Raw genomic sequence first — 20,501 nt, forward strand, 5'->3', positions numbered from 1 at the left:
TGTTATTCTTGTAAGCAGGCAGCAACAAAAGAATATATGTGGATCAATAGTAAAAACCCAAGGTTTTAGTAAATACTCTTGTCACGAAACTTAGCAATATTGATTCTTTACGCAAGTGAATCTAACCTAATAAAAAGGTAATATGCAAATCAACCATCACTCTGTCAAAAGATGGCGGTGCCCATAGCCACAAGATGGCGGTGCCCAGTCCTCTCAGCCCTGTCGGAGTCCCCCAGTCCTAGAGGGGGGGCCGCTGAGAGCGGGCAGCATGAGCAGCCTGGCAGAATGCTTGCTTCGTCACCATGGTGACAAGGCAAGCGTTCCACCCTGGCTGTGGAGGGCCTCTGGGCAGCAGGCACGGAGCGACAGGGGGGTGGGGGGAGAAACGCTTGCGTCGTCGCTCCAGTGACGAGGCAAGCATTCCGTGCCCGGCTGCGGATGGGCCTCTGGCCAGGCTGGGGCGCAGATGGGCCTCTGGGCCGTGAAGAGCCTCTGGGTAGTGGGTGCAGAGCGGCCGGGCCCCGCAGAGAGCTACTGGTGCACGGATTCATGCACAGGGCTACTAGTAAATATATAAATTTCAAAAAAATTGACTGTTATCCCAACTGCAAAAAGTTTTATTTTTATTTGTTTTTAAACCAAAATTATTTAAATCAATACTATTTGCATATCCTGTGTTAGCAATGAGGATCCAAGGTAAATTTCTCATACCACTGATTTTCATTCAAGATGGAATTTAAGATATTCAACACATGCTTTAATTAGCCAGAAATTAATTTAAGAAAATTTAATTACTGAAGCATTTTACTTAAATGTTAGTATAGTAACACAAATAACTTCAAATTGATAATGAACTGACTCCATTTTTGAAGTCAGAAGCATCTGATCGCATCTGTATAAGTAATCCGCGTATCTGACCATACTGGAGCTAAAGAAGAAAAAGTAGTGAAAACAACAGCATCAACAATCAGATTCATGATTTATAATTATGTGCCAGTCCTTCTGCTATGCACTTCATATGCATTATTTCAATCATGAACTAATTTTGGAACAAAGAATCAGTGCATTTTAGAATATAAATGTACAATAAAGTAAAAAGACTTTTTAAAATCATAAAATTACATGAACCTTTAAATTTTTTCCTTTAAATATGAAAACAAAAATAAGATATATAAAAATGTTTTAGAATCTGGTTAATGCACTTGAAATGACAAGTGTTTTAAAAGACAAAACAAATTAAATAGAGGAAGCAAGGAATATTTTAGAGATGCAATATAAAACATTCAATTTCAAAGATAAAACGTCTATCAGAGAACAACGTGTGTGTGTATGTGTGTTTGTGAACACACATGTACATACATATGCAATCAATTAATATTTCATAATATAATGGCATATTCTATTTCCACCTGCTTATCTGAACCTTTTTACCTCTAGAAATAATCCTTCCCTCCATCTCCCATGGTCCAGATTTTGAAAAGATATTCTATTGTACCTAGATACATACATGACTACTTAGCACACATGGTCACTTAACTTTCTCATTTTCACCCAAATGAGAAAAAATGTATAATTCAAATTTGAAATCACATTGAGAAACATCATATATTAATAACAACAAAAGATCATAATGTATCAAAATCTTTGGGAAAATATTACTTCCAAATGCAAACAGTCATCTCAAAGTAATTATTATTATAAAGCACACCAGTTAATAAAATGTGAGCTAACTTAATCTTTGATTAATTGGGGAATTTTTTTTTTCAAGAAAGACAGTTCTTTTGTGATTTTGCTGCTAAGACAGCCAGCAGATGTTTGCCTCACCTAAAGAGAATTTATCTTCCTCAGGAGACAACAGCTTAAATGGGAAACAAATAGCCATATGCTGACTGTGCACTGCTTAGCAGATGACGTAGAGAGCCATATTCCACATTGGAAAGCATAAGGGTTAAGGTTCAAATTAATTTTTCTTAAAATTCAGTTCAACTACCCAAGATCATATTACTTATTAAATATAAGTTGTGTAAAAAAATGGTGCCTGACATAAAATGGAGTTCTAAATTTTATAATCAGTAATATTGGGTATGGGAGAATAGATCCATAAATGATTTCCATTTAGTAGACTCTCAAATAGACCTAATACAAAACAAACATAAAAATTTACTTGCAAGGCCATGGTAAAAGCTGGATTTGAAACTGAACTAAATAGTGAGTTTTCATAAATCTTAGTTACAGCAATATTTTCTAAATGTTTCAATTCAATGTCCCCACCAAGATAAATATTAGAAAATAAATTTTAAAAATGTATCTGTAAATAGGAATTATTTTCCTTTACAGATATAAATTTTCAAAAATTTCAGGTAGAAACTTTAGGTTAATAACTACTTTATGTCTTAGCATTCTAATTTTTAGGCTTTATAATTTGGTGAATCCATTTAACTGCATCAAAACTGAGTTTTCAAGAACAAGGACTACAGCTTTTACCACCTGGCAAGGATCCGCACCAAAAGGTTGGCCAGTGCCTTACATACTGTGTCTAACCTGGTTATAATTGGGATTCAAATAAAAATAAAAAATCCTAATAATGAACAATAAATATAATTCTTTTGGTGCATTATTTAAATTTAAGTAAATATTAACACAATATACAAGAATATTATAATGTCTATATAGAAACAAAGGTAGTAAATGATATTCATATCATTTTTTTCAATGTTTGAGAGATTGACAATTGTTAGGAACCAAGAAACCCAGCTGTTGTTACAGCTGTAAAACTTGGTTTAAAGGCAAATAAAACAAAGATACATGTTTTTAAAAGAATTACCTATTATTGTACTGTAAAAGTTGCCTCAAGACACTTTTGTTAATGCTATTATTTTGGGCTACAGCTTCACTAAGAAATTTGATGAAATCTTTACTTTCCTGTGTCTGAGGCTTTGGGAAGAATAAGGATAGTTCTCATTGAACTTCTGATGCCTAAGCTAAGGAAATTTTTTAAAAAGTGGTAACATTCTCCAGGAAAAAAAAATTTAAAAATATAACAGTACTTTATAGATTTAACCTACATTAAATATGACCCATGTTTCTTTGCCCCCTCCCCCAACACATTGGTTAGTTATGTAACATACGAATTCTTCTGATTTGAGGACGCAAACACATTTAAAAATGGTGAATGAACAGCAACCACTGCGTAAAATAAATAACTGAAGCACATATGAATTCAATTACTACATATCTATTTGTATTATGTTGAAGCATGAATTTACTAAATAATAGTTTCTAAATTTTTTAAATACACAAAACACATTTTAACTCTAAGGACTTATTTTATTCCACATAGCTATGTCCAAATAATAGAATGTATCCAAAAAACTTGCCTTTAATTATTATAATTACAACAGTATAAAACTATTAAAAACAAACACTATTCAGTTTTTTCAAGATTTTAAATAATTATTATCACTAATAAGGATCCTTATTATTAAACTATCCTTATTAATATCAAGCTATATTTGATAAATATACAATTTCTACCTTTTCATGTATAAGAATTACTGCTGAATATGATCTTAAAGTATTTTTTAAATTTATCTTTATTGTTGCAAGTATTATAGATGTTCCCTTCCCCCTCCCTCAATTTATTCAGTAAATTATAATATTCTTTTTTCTCTGGAGCTTGAAAACAGTTTGGAGGTATAATGAGGTATATCATACTAAAATATGTGAATTATGCCGTATTAAGAAACTACATATTGAAGAGGGATCAAGATGGCAGCATAGGTAAACACCTGAACTCACCGCCTCCCACAACCACATCAAAATTATAACTAGAATACAGAACCATCATTCAGAATTGCCTGAAATATGGCTGAATGGAAGTCCTACAACTAGAGAAGTAAAGAAGAAAGTACACTGAGAATGGTAGGAGGGGCAGAGGCAAAGAACCACTGGCCCAGCACCCATGTGTGCAGAGTTCCTTTAATTGGGAGGAAGATCATCTCTGCAGAGGCCGCCCATGAAGAGCCCCCACACCAGACCCACAGCCCAGGATTCCAGAGCTTGGAATAGAAGTCCCAATAACTTCAGGCTGTAAAAGCCAGCGGGGATTGTGGCTGAGGGACACAGAGGCTGATGGAGTCCCAGTTGTTTTTCTTAAAAGGCTGCACACGAACTTACAGTCTCGCTTCTTCTGAGCTCCAGTGCCAGGTGGTGGCTTTGGGGATCCCAGGAACATATGAGGAGGAACTGGATTTTCTGGCATCAGGGCAAGAACTCAGAGGCAGCTTTCTCATAGACAGAGGTACTCACAAGGGTCATTATACTTGTGCTGGGACCTCCCCACATTGCAGAGCTAACTGGCAGCCATATCTGAATTTCCATCAGCATTGCCCACATGTTCACTCCACCCTAGTGATTCTCTGAGACCCCTCCCCATCCAAACTGCAGCCCCAGATGAAAATCTGATTTTCCATATGAATGGCCTGTCCTGGCTCAGGCTCCAGACTTCGCTAAAAATCTCTTAAACAAGCAGCAGGTAGAGTCAGCATGCCCCAAACCTATCCAAAATGGCCCAAGCCTCAGCACTGGCACCAGCCTGCCTTGCTTCACAGCTGGGCTTTGCCTGTGTACTTCCTAGCCCAATATAAGTAGCAGCCACCTACAGATTTCTCTTTAGCTCCTGCAGGGTGGCCCCAAGCAGTTGCTGACTTTGCACCTCCTAGGAGGCCCTAGAGCCAGTGCACTTTTGGTAGACAGCCTCAGAACATACCAGATAGCAACTCTACGTATCCACAAATGACGCACGCAAGGGGCAGACTATGTGAGCACCAAAGCTCCACTGAAGCAAGTCCTGCTCCATAGGGGTGTCTCCAGCACAGTAGCTCTTCCATTGTAGACACAGCTGGTCCTCAAAGCCAACTGGCCTGGAGGTCAAGTCCTCCCAGTGACACAAACAGGGAGTGGCAAGAAATACTCAAAGTGATGAACAGCAAGGACCTACAACCAAGATTACTCTACCCAGCACAGCTATCATTTATAACTGAAGGCCAGATAAAGAGCTTCACAGATAAGATAAGGCTAAAAGAGTTCATCACCACCAAACCAGTACTACGTGAAATGTTAAAGGGCACTGTTTAAGAAAAGAGGAAGAGGAAGAGAAAGAAGAAGGAGGAAGAGGAGGAGGAGGAGAAGAACATGAACAATAAAATGGCAATAAATACCTATCAACAATTGAATCTAAAAATCAAAATAAAGGAACAAGAAACCTAATGAACAAAATAAACTGATGAATAAAATAGAATCAGAGGCATGGAAACATGGAACAGACTGACGAATCTCAGATGGAAGGGGAATGGGGTTGGTGGGAAGAGATTAACCAAAGATGTTATATGCATGTTGCAATACCTATGGATACAGACAATAGGTGGTGAAGGCCTGGGGTGGGGTGGAATCCGATAGAGGGGGGAAAATGGAGGGGGGGGAGAAATGGGGAGGACATAATACTCTCAAAAAAAAAAAAAGATTTTTTTAAAAAGAAAGAAACTACGTATTTATATATTTTACAGATAAAAGTTACATAATGATCTTTTGTCTGCTTTCAATTCCATGATATTATATTTGATGACTAAGACAAGAAGTGTTTTCTCCATAATTAATTCTCAAGGTAATAGAATGTCTAGTTTAGCAATAGAAGTTAACTGGAAACTTAGTGTGTTTTTTTTAAATATCGATACAAAAGCCAGATTAGAGGAAAGTCAGTGCATTAAGGCTATCTTGATCATCTGAGATAAAACTAGAGGTATTTTAAAAAGGAAGACCTAGGGGGTGAGCACTTAGACCTTTTATTAAAGTTTATAACCTTCCTTTTTTTTAATTCTGACAACCATAATTATATAAGTAGAATAGGAACTAGCACAGAAACAGGAGATGACCTAGAATATTTCTGTTGTACAGGCTTCATTTATAAGGAATTATAATTCAAAGAATAAATAATCACTGTTTTTCCCTCCTGATCTCCTGTTTCTTACCTTCCAAATATAGGAGTTGGCCTAGGTTATGCACATTTTTCTTGATTCTTTAAATGTATTCTCAAATGTTAACTTAAATGTATTTCTACAGGAAATAATTAGCCTTAAATATAAATGTGTCAAGAGTTTAAAAGATGCTCATTTGAAAGATGATTTTATCAAAACATAGTCCTTTTGTAAGTTGCACCTTTAAACTTCTTTTGCTGGCTCTAAATTTAAAGTTGGGTTTAAAAAAACATAAAGAGCAATAGCTTTCTGTTGTAATTATAGATTTTATTCATTTCACTGATTTAGTTCTACAAACTAAACTGAGAATCAAGGCAATATGAGACAGTATAATTTCATCACCAATTAACTGCAAATACAGAAATATAAACCTGGGTTTTAAGTAAATGTTTTTAAAAATGTGAATGGCTAGTTCTGACATAGTTTTAAATTTACTTTATTTTTTTTTATCTCTCTAAATTTTATGCTCAGATCAGACATCTTTGGCATAAAAGTACTATTTAGTTTTGTGTGATCAAATCATCTAAATTTCCAGGGGCTGATTCCACATTAATAATATGATTGAGTTAAAATAATCTGTCTCTAAATTCCTTTATATGTCTATAATTGTATAGTTATCTGATTTTATATATTCAAATTCTAGTTGAATGCTGGAGACAACGTTGGATATTATGAAAACTGATTATGTAATTAAAATCTTGAACGCAAATTATAAGATATCAATCATCATTTACATATATACATAGTTATGTATAGTTTCCCATATAATTATATATAAGCTTAAAATAAATTAGATCTAAATTTCATTTGTCTTTCTAATCCATGTAAATTCTTATTTTCTGCCATGTATATGTATATATGGCAGAAAATAAGAATTTACATGGATTAGAAAATATACATATACACAGTGGCATTCTTTCAAAGGAACGAAACTTTCTGGCTACCTCTTAAATGTTTATTGAAAATAAGAGAAGCCCAATTCTTATCCAAATATAATACATATCTAGACTCTAGAAGTAAATATTGAATCAGCAGTCAACAAATTCTTCTTATGGTAATTTCAGATGAGCTGCCTTTGGTATTTGTATAAAGAAACTGAACTACTGAGGTTTACATGCACTCCCAGGTTGCACTACAGTAGCCAAGATAATAAAATATGAGGCATATACATCTCTGGATATAGCTTACCAAAAAGTATAATTGATTTCTAAGAATTAGAAATTGTTTAAAATCATACTTTACAATACCAGTTAAAAGCATTTCTCTTAATGAAAAATATCCCACACTATTCTTTTAAAAAAAAACATACTTATATTCAATATATTTAAAATTAACAATGGAGGAGGATGAATCAATTTCAGTGCAAATGGTCAACAGAAAACAGCTCCAAATAAAAATAAGTAAAATATTTCACCAAATATGTATAAATCCAAATTAAGCTTGAATAACAGCTAGAATGAGAAATACTATAGTAAATTCAGATAAAGAGTGGATTGTATTCATATGCAAAGCTAGAGATTTTCCTGCAGTAAAGCCTGTGACACAGGTTTGATTTTTGTTATTGCCCTTATCACGGGAAATGATCCAGCTCTGCCATCCCCCCAAGAAACACAGAAAGCCCCTTTTACTTACTAGCTACCTCCAGCGATGCATTGTGGCTCACAGCCTCGCCGAGGTAATTCCTTGCTACACAGATGTAGACCCCTTCATCTGGCCTACTTTTTCGTCCATGTACAATTCGTAAGAAAAATAAAGATCCACTTGGCAACAACATGCGGTGTGAGCGAGGGTCATCTTTGTCTGTCTCCACTCTTTCCCCACCTTTGTACCATTCAATAGTCGGTGTGGGGCGGCCCTCAGCTTTACAGTTCAAAGTTGCCGGTTCTCCTTTTGAGACAATTAGGTCTGAAGGGTGTTCAACAATGCGAGGTGGAAAATCTTCCTGACGAAGACGGGAGCCTGCAGAAGAAATGACAAAATAGCTTCATATTATCACTTGAAAACAATAAAGGTCTTATTACAGAAGACAAGGCATTAGCACTGTCGTTTAAGCACTGCGTACTATTAAGCCACTTGTCCTGCCCTCTTCACTAACTAATCCTTCTGGGGTCCACCTTGACACCTTGCAACTCCTGACTCTTTTAGACCCTCCACTTAGAAAGTGCTCTTGCTTAAACTTCGCCCGTACAAATACTGCCTGCTCTTCAAATCTCTTGTCCACAAATCCTCTCAGAACCCATCACCTGTTTGTACCATTTATGTGCCTGCTTTTGCAGAGGAATGTATTAGAGAATTGTTGAATATTACAAAAATTGGCACTACTTCTTAGAATTTCCTTTTTAACTCACATCAATCTGCACTTAAACAAAACATATGCTATATACTAAGGAGCATTTATATTCAAATATATGGTGAAACATTTTATAGAAACTTTTATATCTTTCTAAGTAATACAAGTATATACCGGTATATATACTTTTTCAGTTTTTATTAATAAGTTCATTGCTCTCCAATAACTATGTTGATATTTTAAAAGACTTCAAAGATGAAATGTCAAATAACTGAGTTTAAATAATTAAATAAATATAATATTAAATGCTAAAGGATATTGGGTGAGGAGCTACATTCTAGATCCCATGCATTACTAAATGAAGTCCTGATAATATGCGCCATTTAAATATTTTGTGTCTATACCTTATTTTCCCAATGAAATTATAATATCTAAAACAGGGATTAAGTTTCACATTTTTAATACTCCTACCTTATTGCTACCATAGATAGATTTAATGGGTTAATTTCTTAGAGATTTCTCAAATTTAAATACCCATCTTAATTTAGTTGTGCTCCAAACCTATTATCATCTAATGTTCCAATCTCAATGAAAAATGAAATTAAAGAAAAAAATTCTTCTTTGATACCTCCCTTCCTGTCACCTCATCCTCACCCAAATTTCTCAAATCAATCTACCCATCTCCATCTCTACAGTCAGCTACCATCCCAGATCAAGCTCCTATTAATCCCCACCAGGATTTAGGAAAGCTCTTCAATAGCTTTACTTCAATGTAGCCATGAAGGCTTTGAAATGTAAATACAATCTGGGTCCTCCACTATTTCAATGGCTCTTAAAATAAACCCATTGCTCTTAAGATAAAGTCCTTAACAAGACTGACAAGAGCCAGACTGTTCATTCCCCTATCTAGCTCTCCAGACTCTTCCTGTTCCATCCCCTTCTCTGCTTTCTTTGCCCCAATCTTCTGTTAGCTCCACAAATATTTTGAGCTTCTGCCTTCCAGAGTCTGCCTGCCACAGGGTCTGAGCTTAAAATGATCTTTCCCTAGTTTCTATCCACTTTCCTTTCAAATCCCTGGTCTCCCTGATCTTTACAACAATTCAAGGCTCCTTTTATAAACCTAAATAACACTGCATAGCTATCCTTGGTAAAAATGATCAGAATTACAGCTTTAAATACTATGTCTTTGGCATCTCACTCTGTAAGATCTGTGGGTCTGATTCTGCTCAATTGCTTCTTGTACACTTGGCAGAGTGCTGAGCATACTACAGATAATCAATAGGTGTGTGTTGAATGAATAAAAAATGAATGAAGTGCTGACAGGAAAAGACCTATTTGAGTGGAATGTTCTTAAGCTTAATAACTGTGCATTTTATAAAGAGACTTAAAAGATTTTACTTTTTTAATTGTAACCAAAATGCATACTATTTAACCTTCACTAGACTATAAGTCCTTCATGGGGCTTATTTATATCTTTAATTTTTTACTACTGCAATTAACATTTTTATTAGTGAAATAAATGATAAAACTAAAAGATCTATCATTTGCTTATATCTACTAGGAATGAATATATACGTGTGTGTGTGTGTGTGTGTGTGTGTGTGTGTGTGTGTGTAATAAACAAAAATGGACAAACTGCTTTAGCTTTGTGCATGATATACTGCATAAGTTCTTTAAATGAAACCAGGCTCTAAACGTGGATAAAATAAATCAGCAACATGAGAAAAAGTACAACTTAGAAAGTCATACTCTCTCAAAAAGGTTATATTCAAGTCAAATTAAATTCAAATTAGATTTTAAATTATTCAATTACAAGTGCTATAAAACTTCAAAAAATAAAGCATTATAATATAGTACTGGCTATTGCTTTGACTGTAATTATGAAAGGTGGATATTAATTAGTATTAACTGCTGAGGTAAGATATATTCAATTTAAGCAAATTTTATTTTTAGGGTTTTTGTTTATTTGCTTTTTCATCCTCACCAGAGGATATTTTTCCAAAGATTTTTAGAGAGAGTGGAAGGGAGGGGGAGAGACAGAGAGAGAGAAACATCCATGTGAGAGAGCCACATCAATTGGTTGCCTCCCACACTAACCCAACCTGGAGCCAGAGATCAAGCCTGCAACCCAGGTACATGCGCTTGACCAGAATCCAACCCTACACCCTTTAGTCCAAAGGCTAACGCTCTATCCACCAAGCCAAACTGGCAAGAGCAGCAAATTTTATTTTCAATTCTGAAAGTCCATTTCAGGTAGGAAATAAGGGTGCATAGGTTGCTATGAAAACACAAAAAAGGACACTTAAGACTACCTGAGCAAGACAGAGAAGGCATCCTGAGACATAAAACTTGAGCCTCAGAAAAAGAATCAGGAAGAAAAGAAAGGAGATAATTTCATTCAAAGGCACAGCAACAAAAGAATATGGTACACTTGTTAACTAAGACCTGCAGGTAGGTTAGTATATGGCCTCAGTGTAAAGTTCATGTCAGAGATTAGAAAGCATGTGCCTGAAGAAGTAGCGAGAAGCAATAATATAATGGGATTTGTACATCAAGCCAAAGTTCTGGAACCAACTGAAGGCAATGAGGACATTTAAATATTTTAAGCAAGGGATCACATGCTCAAGTTTGATTTTAAAATGCTCGCTATTGGTAGTATGAAACTTGTACCTTAGCAGGATAAGGTAGGAAGGGATTAGTTAGGACACTTTTACACTCTTCAAGCAATAAATTCCAAAACTTGGAATTGGATATTGACAGACAGAGGGGAAAATAACAGGAAGAATCTAGAGATATTTAGTCAGAACATCATCAGGATCCATTCACTGGCAATGTATGGGTAATGAAAATAAAAAATGCACAGGATGGAGAAGCAGGTGGCAGGGAGGTTTCAAATTTCTGATCTGAGCAATAGGTGAAGGGTAGTCCCAATGAGGGTAGAGAATGGAAAAGTGGGGCTTGATTAGAAGAACAAGTGATGATTTATTCAGTATGAGACATGAAGCATCTGAAGTACTTCTAGAATATTCAAATGGAGATGACAAGTTGCCAACTGAATATTCACATTTGACCTCAGAAAAGTAATCTCAGCTGGAATTGTAGATGAGAATCAAGCTGGAGACTGAAACCATGGGAGAGAATAAAACCATCTAGGGAGATTGTATAGAGGAAGTAACAGCCAATTATAGAACCTAGAGATCACCCGGACTCCACGAAGTGCAGGGGACCTCATGTCTCAATGCCTAACCTACAGTCAACACAGAGCTGGACCACAGCCAGAAGGACTTTTGGGAATTAACTCAGGCCCAAGTTTTCACCATGATTTTTGTAAAGCAGCACTCAGTAGAAGAGTTTCAGCAATAAAGGCTAAATTCTATTCCAATAAAGGCTAAATTTTCCAGAATGCTCTTTGAAATATTCTTTCCTCAGATTGTTAATAGGTATTGCTCAAAAAAAGAATTGCAGGGTCTAGCTAATACACATTATGATTAGCCAAAAGACAGGTATAATATATAGCATTTCTCAAACTAGGTTAGCCATTGAACTCTTTTTATGTTTATAAGACATCCCCACTGACCCTTGCTTCTAAGGAACATACCTAAAAAAAAAAAATACACCTTGTTACCATACAATAATCTGAAGAGAATGAATAGGGTTAGCAAAAAATGACTTGCCTGTAGAGCTAATAACTTTACAAATCATAACAACAACAAAAAAATAGAAATTTCACATTTCTCATAAGGTTTAACCTTCAGGAAAGAAACTTTCCAGTTCCTGAGTGATATTTATGAGTGTCTAGTCAACCTCAATAATAAAAATTATAAATGGCAGTCATCATCGGTATGAAATCTATAATAATTTTTATTTATTATCAAGTCTAAGCAGATAAAAATGAAATAAGAAAACTAATATTAATTATCCATCATCTCCTTTAACACTATAACATCTTTATGGGGTAGGTGTTGTTATATCTGGTGTCCATATGGGGGAACTGAGACTCTCAGCAGTCATACAGCTGGAAGGTGGCAGTGGTGGATTTAATCCTAGTGAAATTCAAAACCCTTGTTTTCTCCAGCTATTCCATAAATACTGCTAGGATTAATATGTTAAAATATATCAAGAACCATGCTTTGTCCATTCTTGTTTCAAACAATAGAAGTGTTAAGTCTGATTACTTATATATTTTTTAAATATAGTAATAAAAACAACAGGAAGCAATCCTGATGGCAACTGCTGTTCTTTTCCCATGCACGCATAGAATATCTACCTGTAAATCAATGGATTTCATAGTCAATTAACTCAATAATGACCTTCATGATAAATAAATGAGGATATAAATTTTTCCCTATATTGTGTCATCTTTTCTAAATACAATCTTGCATTTTTTAGTAAATCTATATATATAAAAACCTAAAATGCAAATAGACCAAACGGTGGAACAACCAAACAACCAGTCGCTATGACATGCACTGACCACCAGGAGCGCATGCAGAACATGGCGGGTGTCGGCCATGGTGGGATGGTGGAACAGGTGAGCAGGGGTGCCAGACCAAGGTGGGGTGCCAGCCTCAGGGTGAGGCTCTGGTGGTTACTGAAAATTCTTTACTCCCACACGCCGCCACCTCACCTGGCACTTGCACCTGCTGCCGGTGCCGGCCCCACTCACCCCCGCTGCCAGCCCAGATCACCCTTGAGGGCTTCTCCACCTTCCCCTGCTCCTGAGGGGTGATTGGGGCAGCAACCACTGCTCACACCCTCTGACAGCGCCGCCCCACTCACACCCGCTGCTGGCTCCAGTCCCAATCGCTCTACGCGTGGGAGTGGCAGCGGGAGCAGGGTTGCTGGCAGACAGGGGACTGGGGGCCACGGCAGGAGTGATGGAGTGGTGGTGCAGAGGGTGGGCCGAGACCCGCCCCTGTGCCCACCACAGCCTCGCAGCCCACAGTGCCTTTCAAGGTGCATGAATTCATGCACTGGTCCCCTAGTATTCTTATATTACCAGTTTTTAACATTCAGAGAAAGTCAATTCCTATACACTGTGTGCATAATTAAAATTCAATATCACTGGTTCCCAAAATTTTTTCACCAACATTTTCTAATGGAAAAATTACCTAACTTCTTCTATCAATAACCATGACTCACTTTTTCAGAAGGCTTTGAGGGAGTTACAGCAGGACCCAATAGGGAAGAGCATATATGAATCTCAAAAGAGAGTAGATGAAAAACTCTTAAGTGATTTCAATCTTCTTCTCTAGAAGAGGTGTCCACCTGCACTGTCACAAACCTCCCTATGATATTATTGGCTCATTATTCATAAAACGTATTCTCCCTTCAATCATCAATTCTGAGTTCCTACAAGCCACCTGACAATCACCATTCTGATTATGCTAATTTGGATACTTTTCAATGTAATAATATATAAGGTTTATACTAAACTTGGCAAAACCAACTTCTAGGTCTCAACTATACTCTGCATAGGAATCTTAAAAGAGGATAAAAGAAGAAAGGGACTGATGGCATGAGGTTTTTGCAAAAACTAGGATGATAATGTCAGCTGCCTTTGGCAAGAATCCTGGTAGGACCTTTGGAATATAACAGGATTGCCTTGAGCAAGGCCAGCATCAGGGAAAAGTACATGGCAGGATTCCTTCAACAACTGCCCATTTGGAAGATAAAATATAAATACCAGTAACTGAAATAACTAAATATTTACACAACCACAGCTGGAGAAAGATACACACATAAATGCTAAGTATTTCAAAGAAATATATCAAAGTCACATGAGATTTATGATGAGGAAACCAAACTCCTAGTTGGATTATAAACTGTTCCCCCTTTAAGACATCACATTTACAGACATACAAGCAAGTAACCATGTACAATTCTGATCATGTTAACATTCTGCTGAGGTATGTAAAACACATACACATATATAATTTTATTCTTTTTTCATATATATGATTTTATTCTTTTTTCCAGCATGGCAATAACATTTACCTCAGGGTTTTGTTTATTTGTGTTTTCAAGTCTGTTTCTTCATAGTAGATTGAGTGAAACAGTATTTATTTTATTAACAAAGTCTTGTTTTGATACAAATTTCTTTTTCATATTCTTTGGTGGGTAACATTAAAATGATTAAAATGTGCATTTATATCATATACAAAACACCTTGTAGCAAAAAAAAAAAAGTTATAAAATTGATAGAAGCACAAGAGAAAACAGGTTCAGTGAGTAGCTTACAGATGCATAATAAATATTAATAGACAATTTGGTGACATTTGTCCAAGGTAGGGGGTGTGAGTATATATATTTGCCTTGACAACATACCTATATTGGTAAAAGAATACCTATATTCTTAACAGAGTACTGCCTCTTAAACCTTCTTATATAAACCCCATTTACATTTTAAAGAGTAGACAGCCTCCAATTATTAACATAAATCTGATTGTGGGGAAAATTCTATAATTTTCCTGTCAGAATTTCATCCTACAAAGAAATTTTTGTTAAAAATAAGAAGACAGCACCCTTTAATTACTCATTGTGTAGAGAGTAGACTTAAATGTCCTCTACTGAGTTACATACACTTCCTAACGCTCATACTTCCCACAGGAATAAGTATGAAAACAGACCACAGATTACACAAAAACTACGTGGTTTCACCAGAATTACATGGAAAAAAGAAATACAAGAAAAACAGAATGCATTAAGATAGCAACATGATGATGCTTCATGCCATTTTCCTTTTATTATAATTCTACCTAAAGACTGGATAAGGGAGGGTTTGAGCCAAAATTTAGAATGATGTTAATAATTAACTGAGTGCCATGGACAGTATCTGTTATCACCTAAAATTATTACCAAAATAGAAGTGAACAGACTTCTAGGAGTGAATTCCCTTTGTAATATGCCTATAGAATTTATAATAATAAAAGTGTAATATACTAATTAGACCAGACAGCCAAACAACATTCCAGACGTCATTCTGGACATCCTTCCAGATGAAGCCGTGGTGGTGGGAGCCAAGGCAGAGGCAGTTAGGGTCTATCAGGCAGGCAGGCAGAGTGGTTAGGGGTGATCAGGCAGGCAGGCGAATGGTTAGGGGCGATCAGGCAGGCAGGCGAGTGGTTAGGGGCAATCAGGCAAGCAGGCAGAGTGGTTAGGGGCTATCAGGCAAGCAGGTGAGCAGTCAGGGGCAATCAGGCAGGCAGGCAAGCAGTTAGGGGCATCAGGCAGGCAGGCCAAGTGGTTAGGGGTGATCAGCCAGGCAGACAAGTGGTTAGGAGCCAGCAGTCCCGGATTGTGAGAGAGGTGTCCGACTGCCTGCAGGATCGGGCCTAAACCGGCAGTCGGACATCCCCCGAGGGGTCCCAGATTGCGAGAGGGTGCAGGCTGGGCTGAGGAAGCCCCCAACCCTGTGCACAAATTTCATGCACTGGGATTCTAGTTTTTTATAATATGGCTGTATTCCCAGAGATATGAGAAAGACTGACTGACAGTAACATAAGTAAAATTTTAGATACAATATTGTTTGTCCTCCTCCACAATTTTTAACAGTATCAACTCTAAGTAGAAGAGACTTCTGTCCCGAGACCCAAATATTGCAGAAGCTACCAGGGCATTAGCTGCATGAACTGCCTGAGCCTACTCCTATCAGGCAGGATTTCACTCTAAACGAGAACAAAAGGGACAGGAGGGTTGAAGTTGGTTAGCTGAGTTCATGCTTCTATTTTCCCTTTAGTAAAATTTCAATTAACATTGAAATATAAGAATTTTTACTGTCTGTAAACTGCCAAACAAAAAGATCTACATATCTTAAAATATATCTCTCACTTGCCTCTCCATCAGTTTACTTCCATATTGTATTAAGAATAATAGTAAGCATTGACAACACAAAGAAATCCTATATAATAAAGAGCTAATATGCAAATGGTCATCACACCCTCACACCATCATGCCATCATGCCATAACAGATCAGACACGTAACACTGGGGAGAGAGGAATGGGACCTGCCAGGCACAAATGAGCTCGTGAGAGAGGAATGGGACCAGCCAGGCTGCAACCCAGGAGAGGGACAAGCCACACACCCCATGGTCCCAGGTGCCAGTGGCTGGGGCTGTAGCCCAGGAGAGCAGCAAACCACTCACCCCACAGTCCTGGGTGCCTGCGGCTGCGTCTGCATCTGCAACACAGGAGAGGGACAAGCCGCCCGCCCCTCGGTCCGGGGTGCCAGGGCTGCGCCTGCGCCTGCAGCCTGGGAGAGGGACAAGCCGCCCACCCCATGGTCCCAGGAGCCAGCACCTGCGGCCTGGGAGAGGGACAAGCCGCCCACCCCATGGTCCCAGGAGCCAGCACCTGCAGCCTGGGAGAGGGACAAGCCGCCCACCCCATGGTCCCAGGAGCCAGCACCTGCGGCCCGGGAGAGGGACAAGCCACCTGCCCTGCAGTCCCATGTGCCTACAGCTGCAGCCGGCCCAGGCGAAGCAGGCCTGGGTCCTGGGTGCCTGCGGTCAGCCAGAGGGAGGGAAGCCCAGGTCCCAGGTGCCTGCGACAGGCTGGAGGAGGGAATCCTGGGTCCCAGGTGTGGGGCAAGGCAGAGGCAGTTAGGGGTGATCAGGCCAGCAGGGGAGCAGTTAGGGGCATTCAGGCAGGCAGGCAGAGGTGGTTAGGGGTGATCAGGTAGGCAGGCAGAGGGGTTAGGGGCAATCAGGCAGGCAGGCAGGCAAGCGGTTAGGAGCCAGCGGTCCCGGATTGCGAGAGGCAGTCACACATCCCCAGTGGGGTCCCGGATTGGAGAGGGTGAAGGCCGGGCTGAGGGACCACCCACCCCCGTGCACAAATTCTGTGCACCAGGACTCTAGTATAAAATAAAATTCCTGACCTTCATAGCCTACAATTCACCATGGAAGACAGAAATATTAACAAGGATAATATTGAAAAATAAGAGCCATACAAAGACAGGCAGTAGTAGAAGAAACTGATTTCTGGAAGGAAGGAAAAGCATAGGCAAAATCAAAAACAAAAAAAACACAAAGTAATGTAGCATTTTGTGGGGAAAGTTTATTAAATCTAAGGAATGGATTCAAGTTGCCTGGGTTCAAATCTAGGCTTTACTACTGCTAGCTGTGTGAACTTGAATGTGAGTTTCCTCATGTGTAAAATGAGTATAAAAATAGTATCTCTACTTTATAGGTTAGCATAATCACTGATGCATAACATAATATTACATTGTTTCATGGTTGGAACCATTAATGTAGTATGTGGAAGTTAATGTAAGCACCATTGTTTGATTTTATGACTCTCCCCCACCATGCTCTCCAGAAATTACATTACAGTTCTTATTATTTACTAGAGGCCCAATGCACGAAAATTCATGCAAGACTAGACCTTCCTTCCCCCAGCTGCCGGCACCGGCTTCCCTCCAGCACCCAGGACCCAGGCTTCCCTCCGGCCACCAGCAGGCATCCGGGACCCAGGTGGCTTCCCTCCGGCCCTGGCTTCGTCCGGAAGGATGTCCAGTCGAATTAGCATATTACCCTTTTATTATTATAGATGGAGAATCAATTACTTTTTCCCTAAATTTGTAAGTTGCAAATTAAGCCAGTCTCCCATTTTAGTTGAGAATTTAACTCAAAATAAATTTTTATTTACACTGTAAAACATCTTTCATAATACATAAAAAATAAAACTAGAGCACTATGCCCAGCCAACTTATTGGTACTAAGAATCATTAGTGGTTGACTCTCGCTAAAGCCAGCTAAAGAAAACATCTGTTCCTTGTGTAAATATCCCATATAGATCCATTGACTAAATGTGTGACTTTCAAAATTTAAAAGACACATGAATGCTTTTTAAATATTACTGAGAGTAGAAAAGTATTATCTTTTTCTTCCTTTCCATTATAAATAAGAAATCCTAGATAGATGAAGTTTGTAGTTGTGCCGAATGATACACCAAGTCAACTCTGTAAATACATCAAGGTTATGAAAATTCACAAATAACACTATATTTACTAATGCTTATCTGAATAGACAAAAATGTTAAGGTATAATAATACAATAGCTTATTTCAGGTTTTACGACCATTTTTTCAAAAACAAAGAATTTTGGACAGCATTCTGTACTGTGAAAAACAGTTTTTGGGTGGTCCTGTGAATTTCGTTATTGCGAAAGAAATCTAGTTCCTCCCAACATTGGATTTTCAACATATTAGGACAAATGACATGGCATTACAAAACAATGTTAATCCACACTTCATTTCTTAATATATAATATGGAATAGAAGAGAGTTATACATTTGAGCCAACTAGAACCTCAATATAGAGAACATGAGCAGACTTCCTTATTGAAATGGAACTCAAAATTACTCCTATAACTGTATAAAATAAACCTTGCTTAACAAATTTCCTCTGTCCTGAATTTAAATTTCTGAAGGGAAATCATGATTCTGAAATTAATCTTACTTTTTATTTAAAATAAATATTTAAGTCAATTCTTTCTCTAAAGAGCTGCATTGGATGTTCACAGAATCTCTACATCACAGATATAATTAACTGAATCAATAGCCTAAAATCAATTAAAGCACTAAAATAAAGCTTCAACTTTACTTTTTGAATTAGGTAGTCATGCATATTTCTGAGACATATTTTTAAAAACCTATGAATCTAGGTGTTTGCAAGTTGGAATATGGAACAACAATTTGAAGGATAGCTGTCTAAGGACATTTACACTTGAAAAACAAAATAGCTAAAACAGCCTTTTAAAGGATTAGGGAGAAATCCTTAAAGGAATGTAGTCAACGTCACTTTTTTTAAACTCAGTCAGTACTTCTGACATGATTGAAAATTTCTAAAGAAACTCGCTTACACATTAGTCAACTGTCATCTTTACCTCCCTTGTATCATCCCCATTTCTCTCTCATTGTATCTCTAATTTAGTTATTCCAGATCCTAAGAAGCACCTTGACAAAGGATGCTGAGAGACATATTCTAATCCTGTGACATACAAGATATGGAGACTTAAAGGGAATTCCAAATATTAACTTAAAATCTATTCAGCAATCTTTATTTTCTAAAGGGGTAAGTACATAATTCATCAGTCAAACAAAGCTATATGTATTAGAACCAAAAGCAGAAAATCTACCATAAAATAATATACAACTTTTGATGCAAAGTTATTTTCCAAAGCATTTTTTCCCTTTTTTACACCCTGAGTTGAGAATTGTTGCTCTCTCTCTTTCTTACTTTTTTTTTTTTGGGGGGGGGGGGCGAGAGGGGGGGTAGGTAAGTTTGTACTTTTCTTTTTTCTTTTGAAATAGAGGTATGGTATTATTTTTTTTCCCTGAGATTTTTCTCAACTGTATTAATATGATGCCTATATCCATTTAACATTTTGTTATTCAAATGCAACTTTAAAAGGAAAATATAAAACTTTGAATCATTATTTTGATGGTGGTTTAATTAATTTTGAAAGGAAAGGGCCATATTGTCAATTTTGTTTAGAAAGCATTTATAATATTGAAATACTAGTGTTTAGTCACATTTAATTTAGACCACTAAAATATTTCTCCATCTCCAATGCTTATAACATCATCTAGAACTCAGCAGGTACTCAACAAACATTTGTTGAATGAATGAATAGATAATGGAAAAAGAAAATAAAGGAAAGAACCGAGATAACAGTGTAGGTAAATGCCTGTACTTGCCACCGCCCACAACATCAAAATTACAACTAAATACAGAACAACCATCATTCAAAACTGCCTGAAATCTGGCTGAATGGAAGTCCTACAACTAGAGAAGAAGAAAGCACATTGAGACCGGTAGGAAGGGTGGAGGTGAAGAACAGGCTAGTCCGACATCCATGTATGCCATTTTTGTAATCAGAAGGGAGATCGACTCTGCAGAGGCCACCAGTGCGAAGCAAGGGGTCCCATACACCAGACCCCCAGCCCAGGGTCCCAGAGCTGGGAAGAGAAGTCCCCATAAATGCAGGCTATAAAAACCAGAGAGGATTGAGGCTGAGTGACATGGAGGCTGCTGGAGACTAGGGTGTTCCTTTTAAAGGGCTGGGTCATGAACTTACAAAGTCCCGCTTACTATGAGCTCCAGTGCCAGGAGGCACTGTGGGACCCAGACACATACGGGAAGGAACTGGACTGTCTGGCATTGGGGCAGGAACTC

General features: G+C 37.7%; 1 protein-coding gene across 8 annotated transcripts in view; it reads right to left on the bottom strand.

The window, feature by feature from the left end:
- ROBO1 (roundabout guidance receptor 1) overlaps positions 1 to 20,501 on the bottom strand; it is a 1,316,070-nt gene that overhangs the window by 374,274 nt on the left and 921,295 nt on the right. For all 8 annotated transcript variants that reach the window (XM_080657733.1, XM_080657738.1, XM_080657736.1 and 5 more), the window contains one exon: positions 7,665 to 7,991. In XM_080657733.1, the coding sequence (XP_080513859.1) occupies positions 7,665 to 7,991 (327 nt within the window). The remainder of the gene's footprint in view (positions 1 to 7,664; positions 7,992 to 20,501) is intronic.

Source organism: Plecotus auritus, assembly GCF_963455305.1.
Source record: "Plecotus auritus genome assembly, chromosome: 2".
Lineage (NCBI taxonomy): Eukaryota > Metazoa > Chordata > Mammalia > Chiroptera > Vespertilionidae > Plecotus > Plecotus auritus.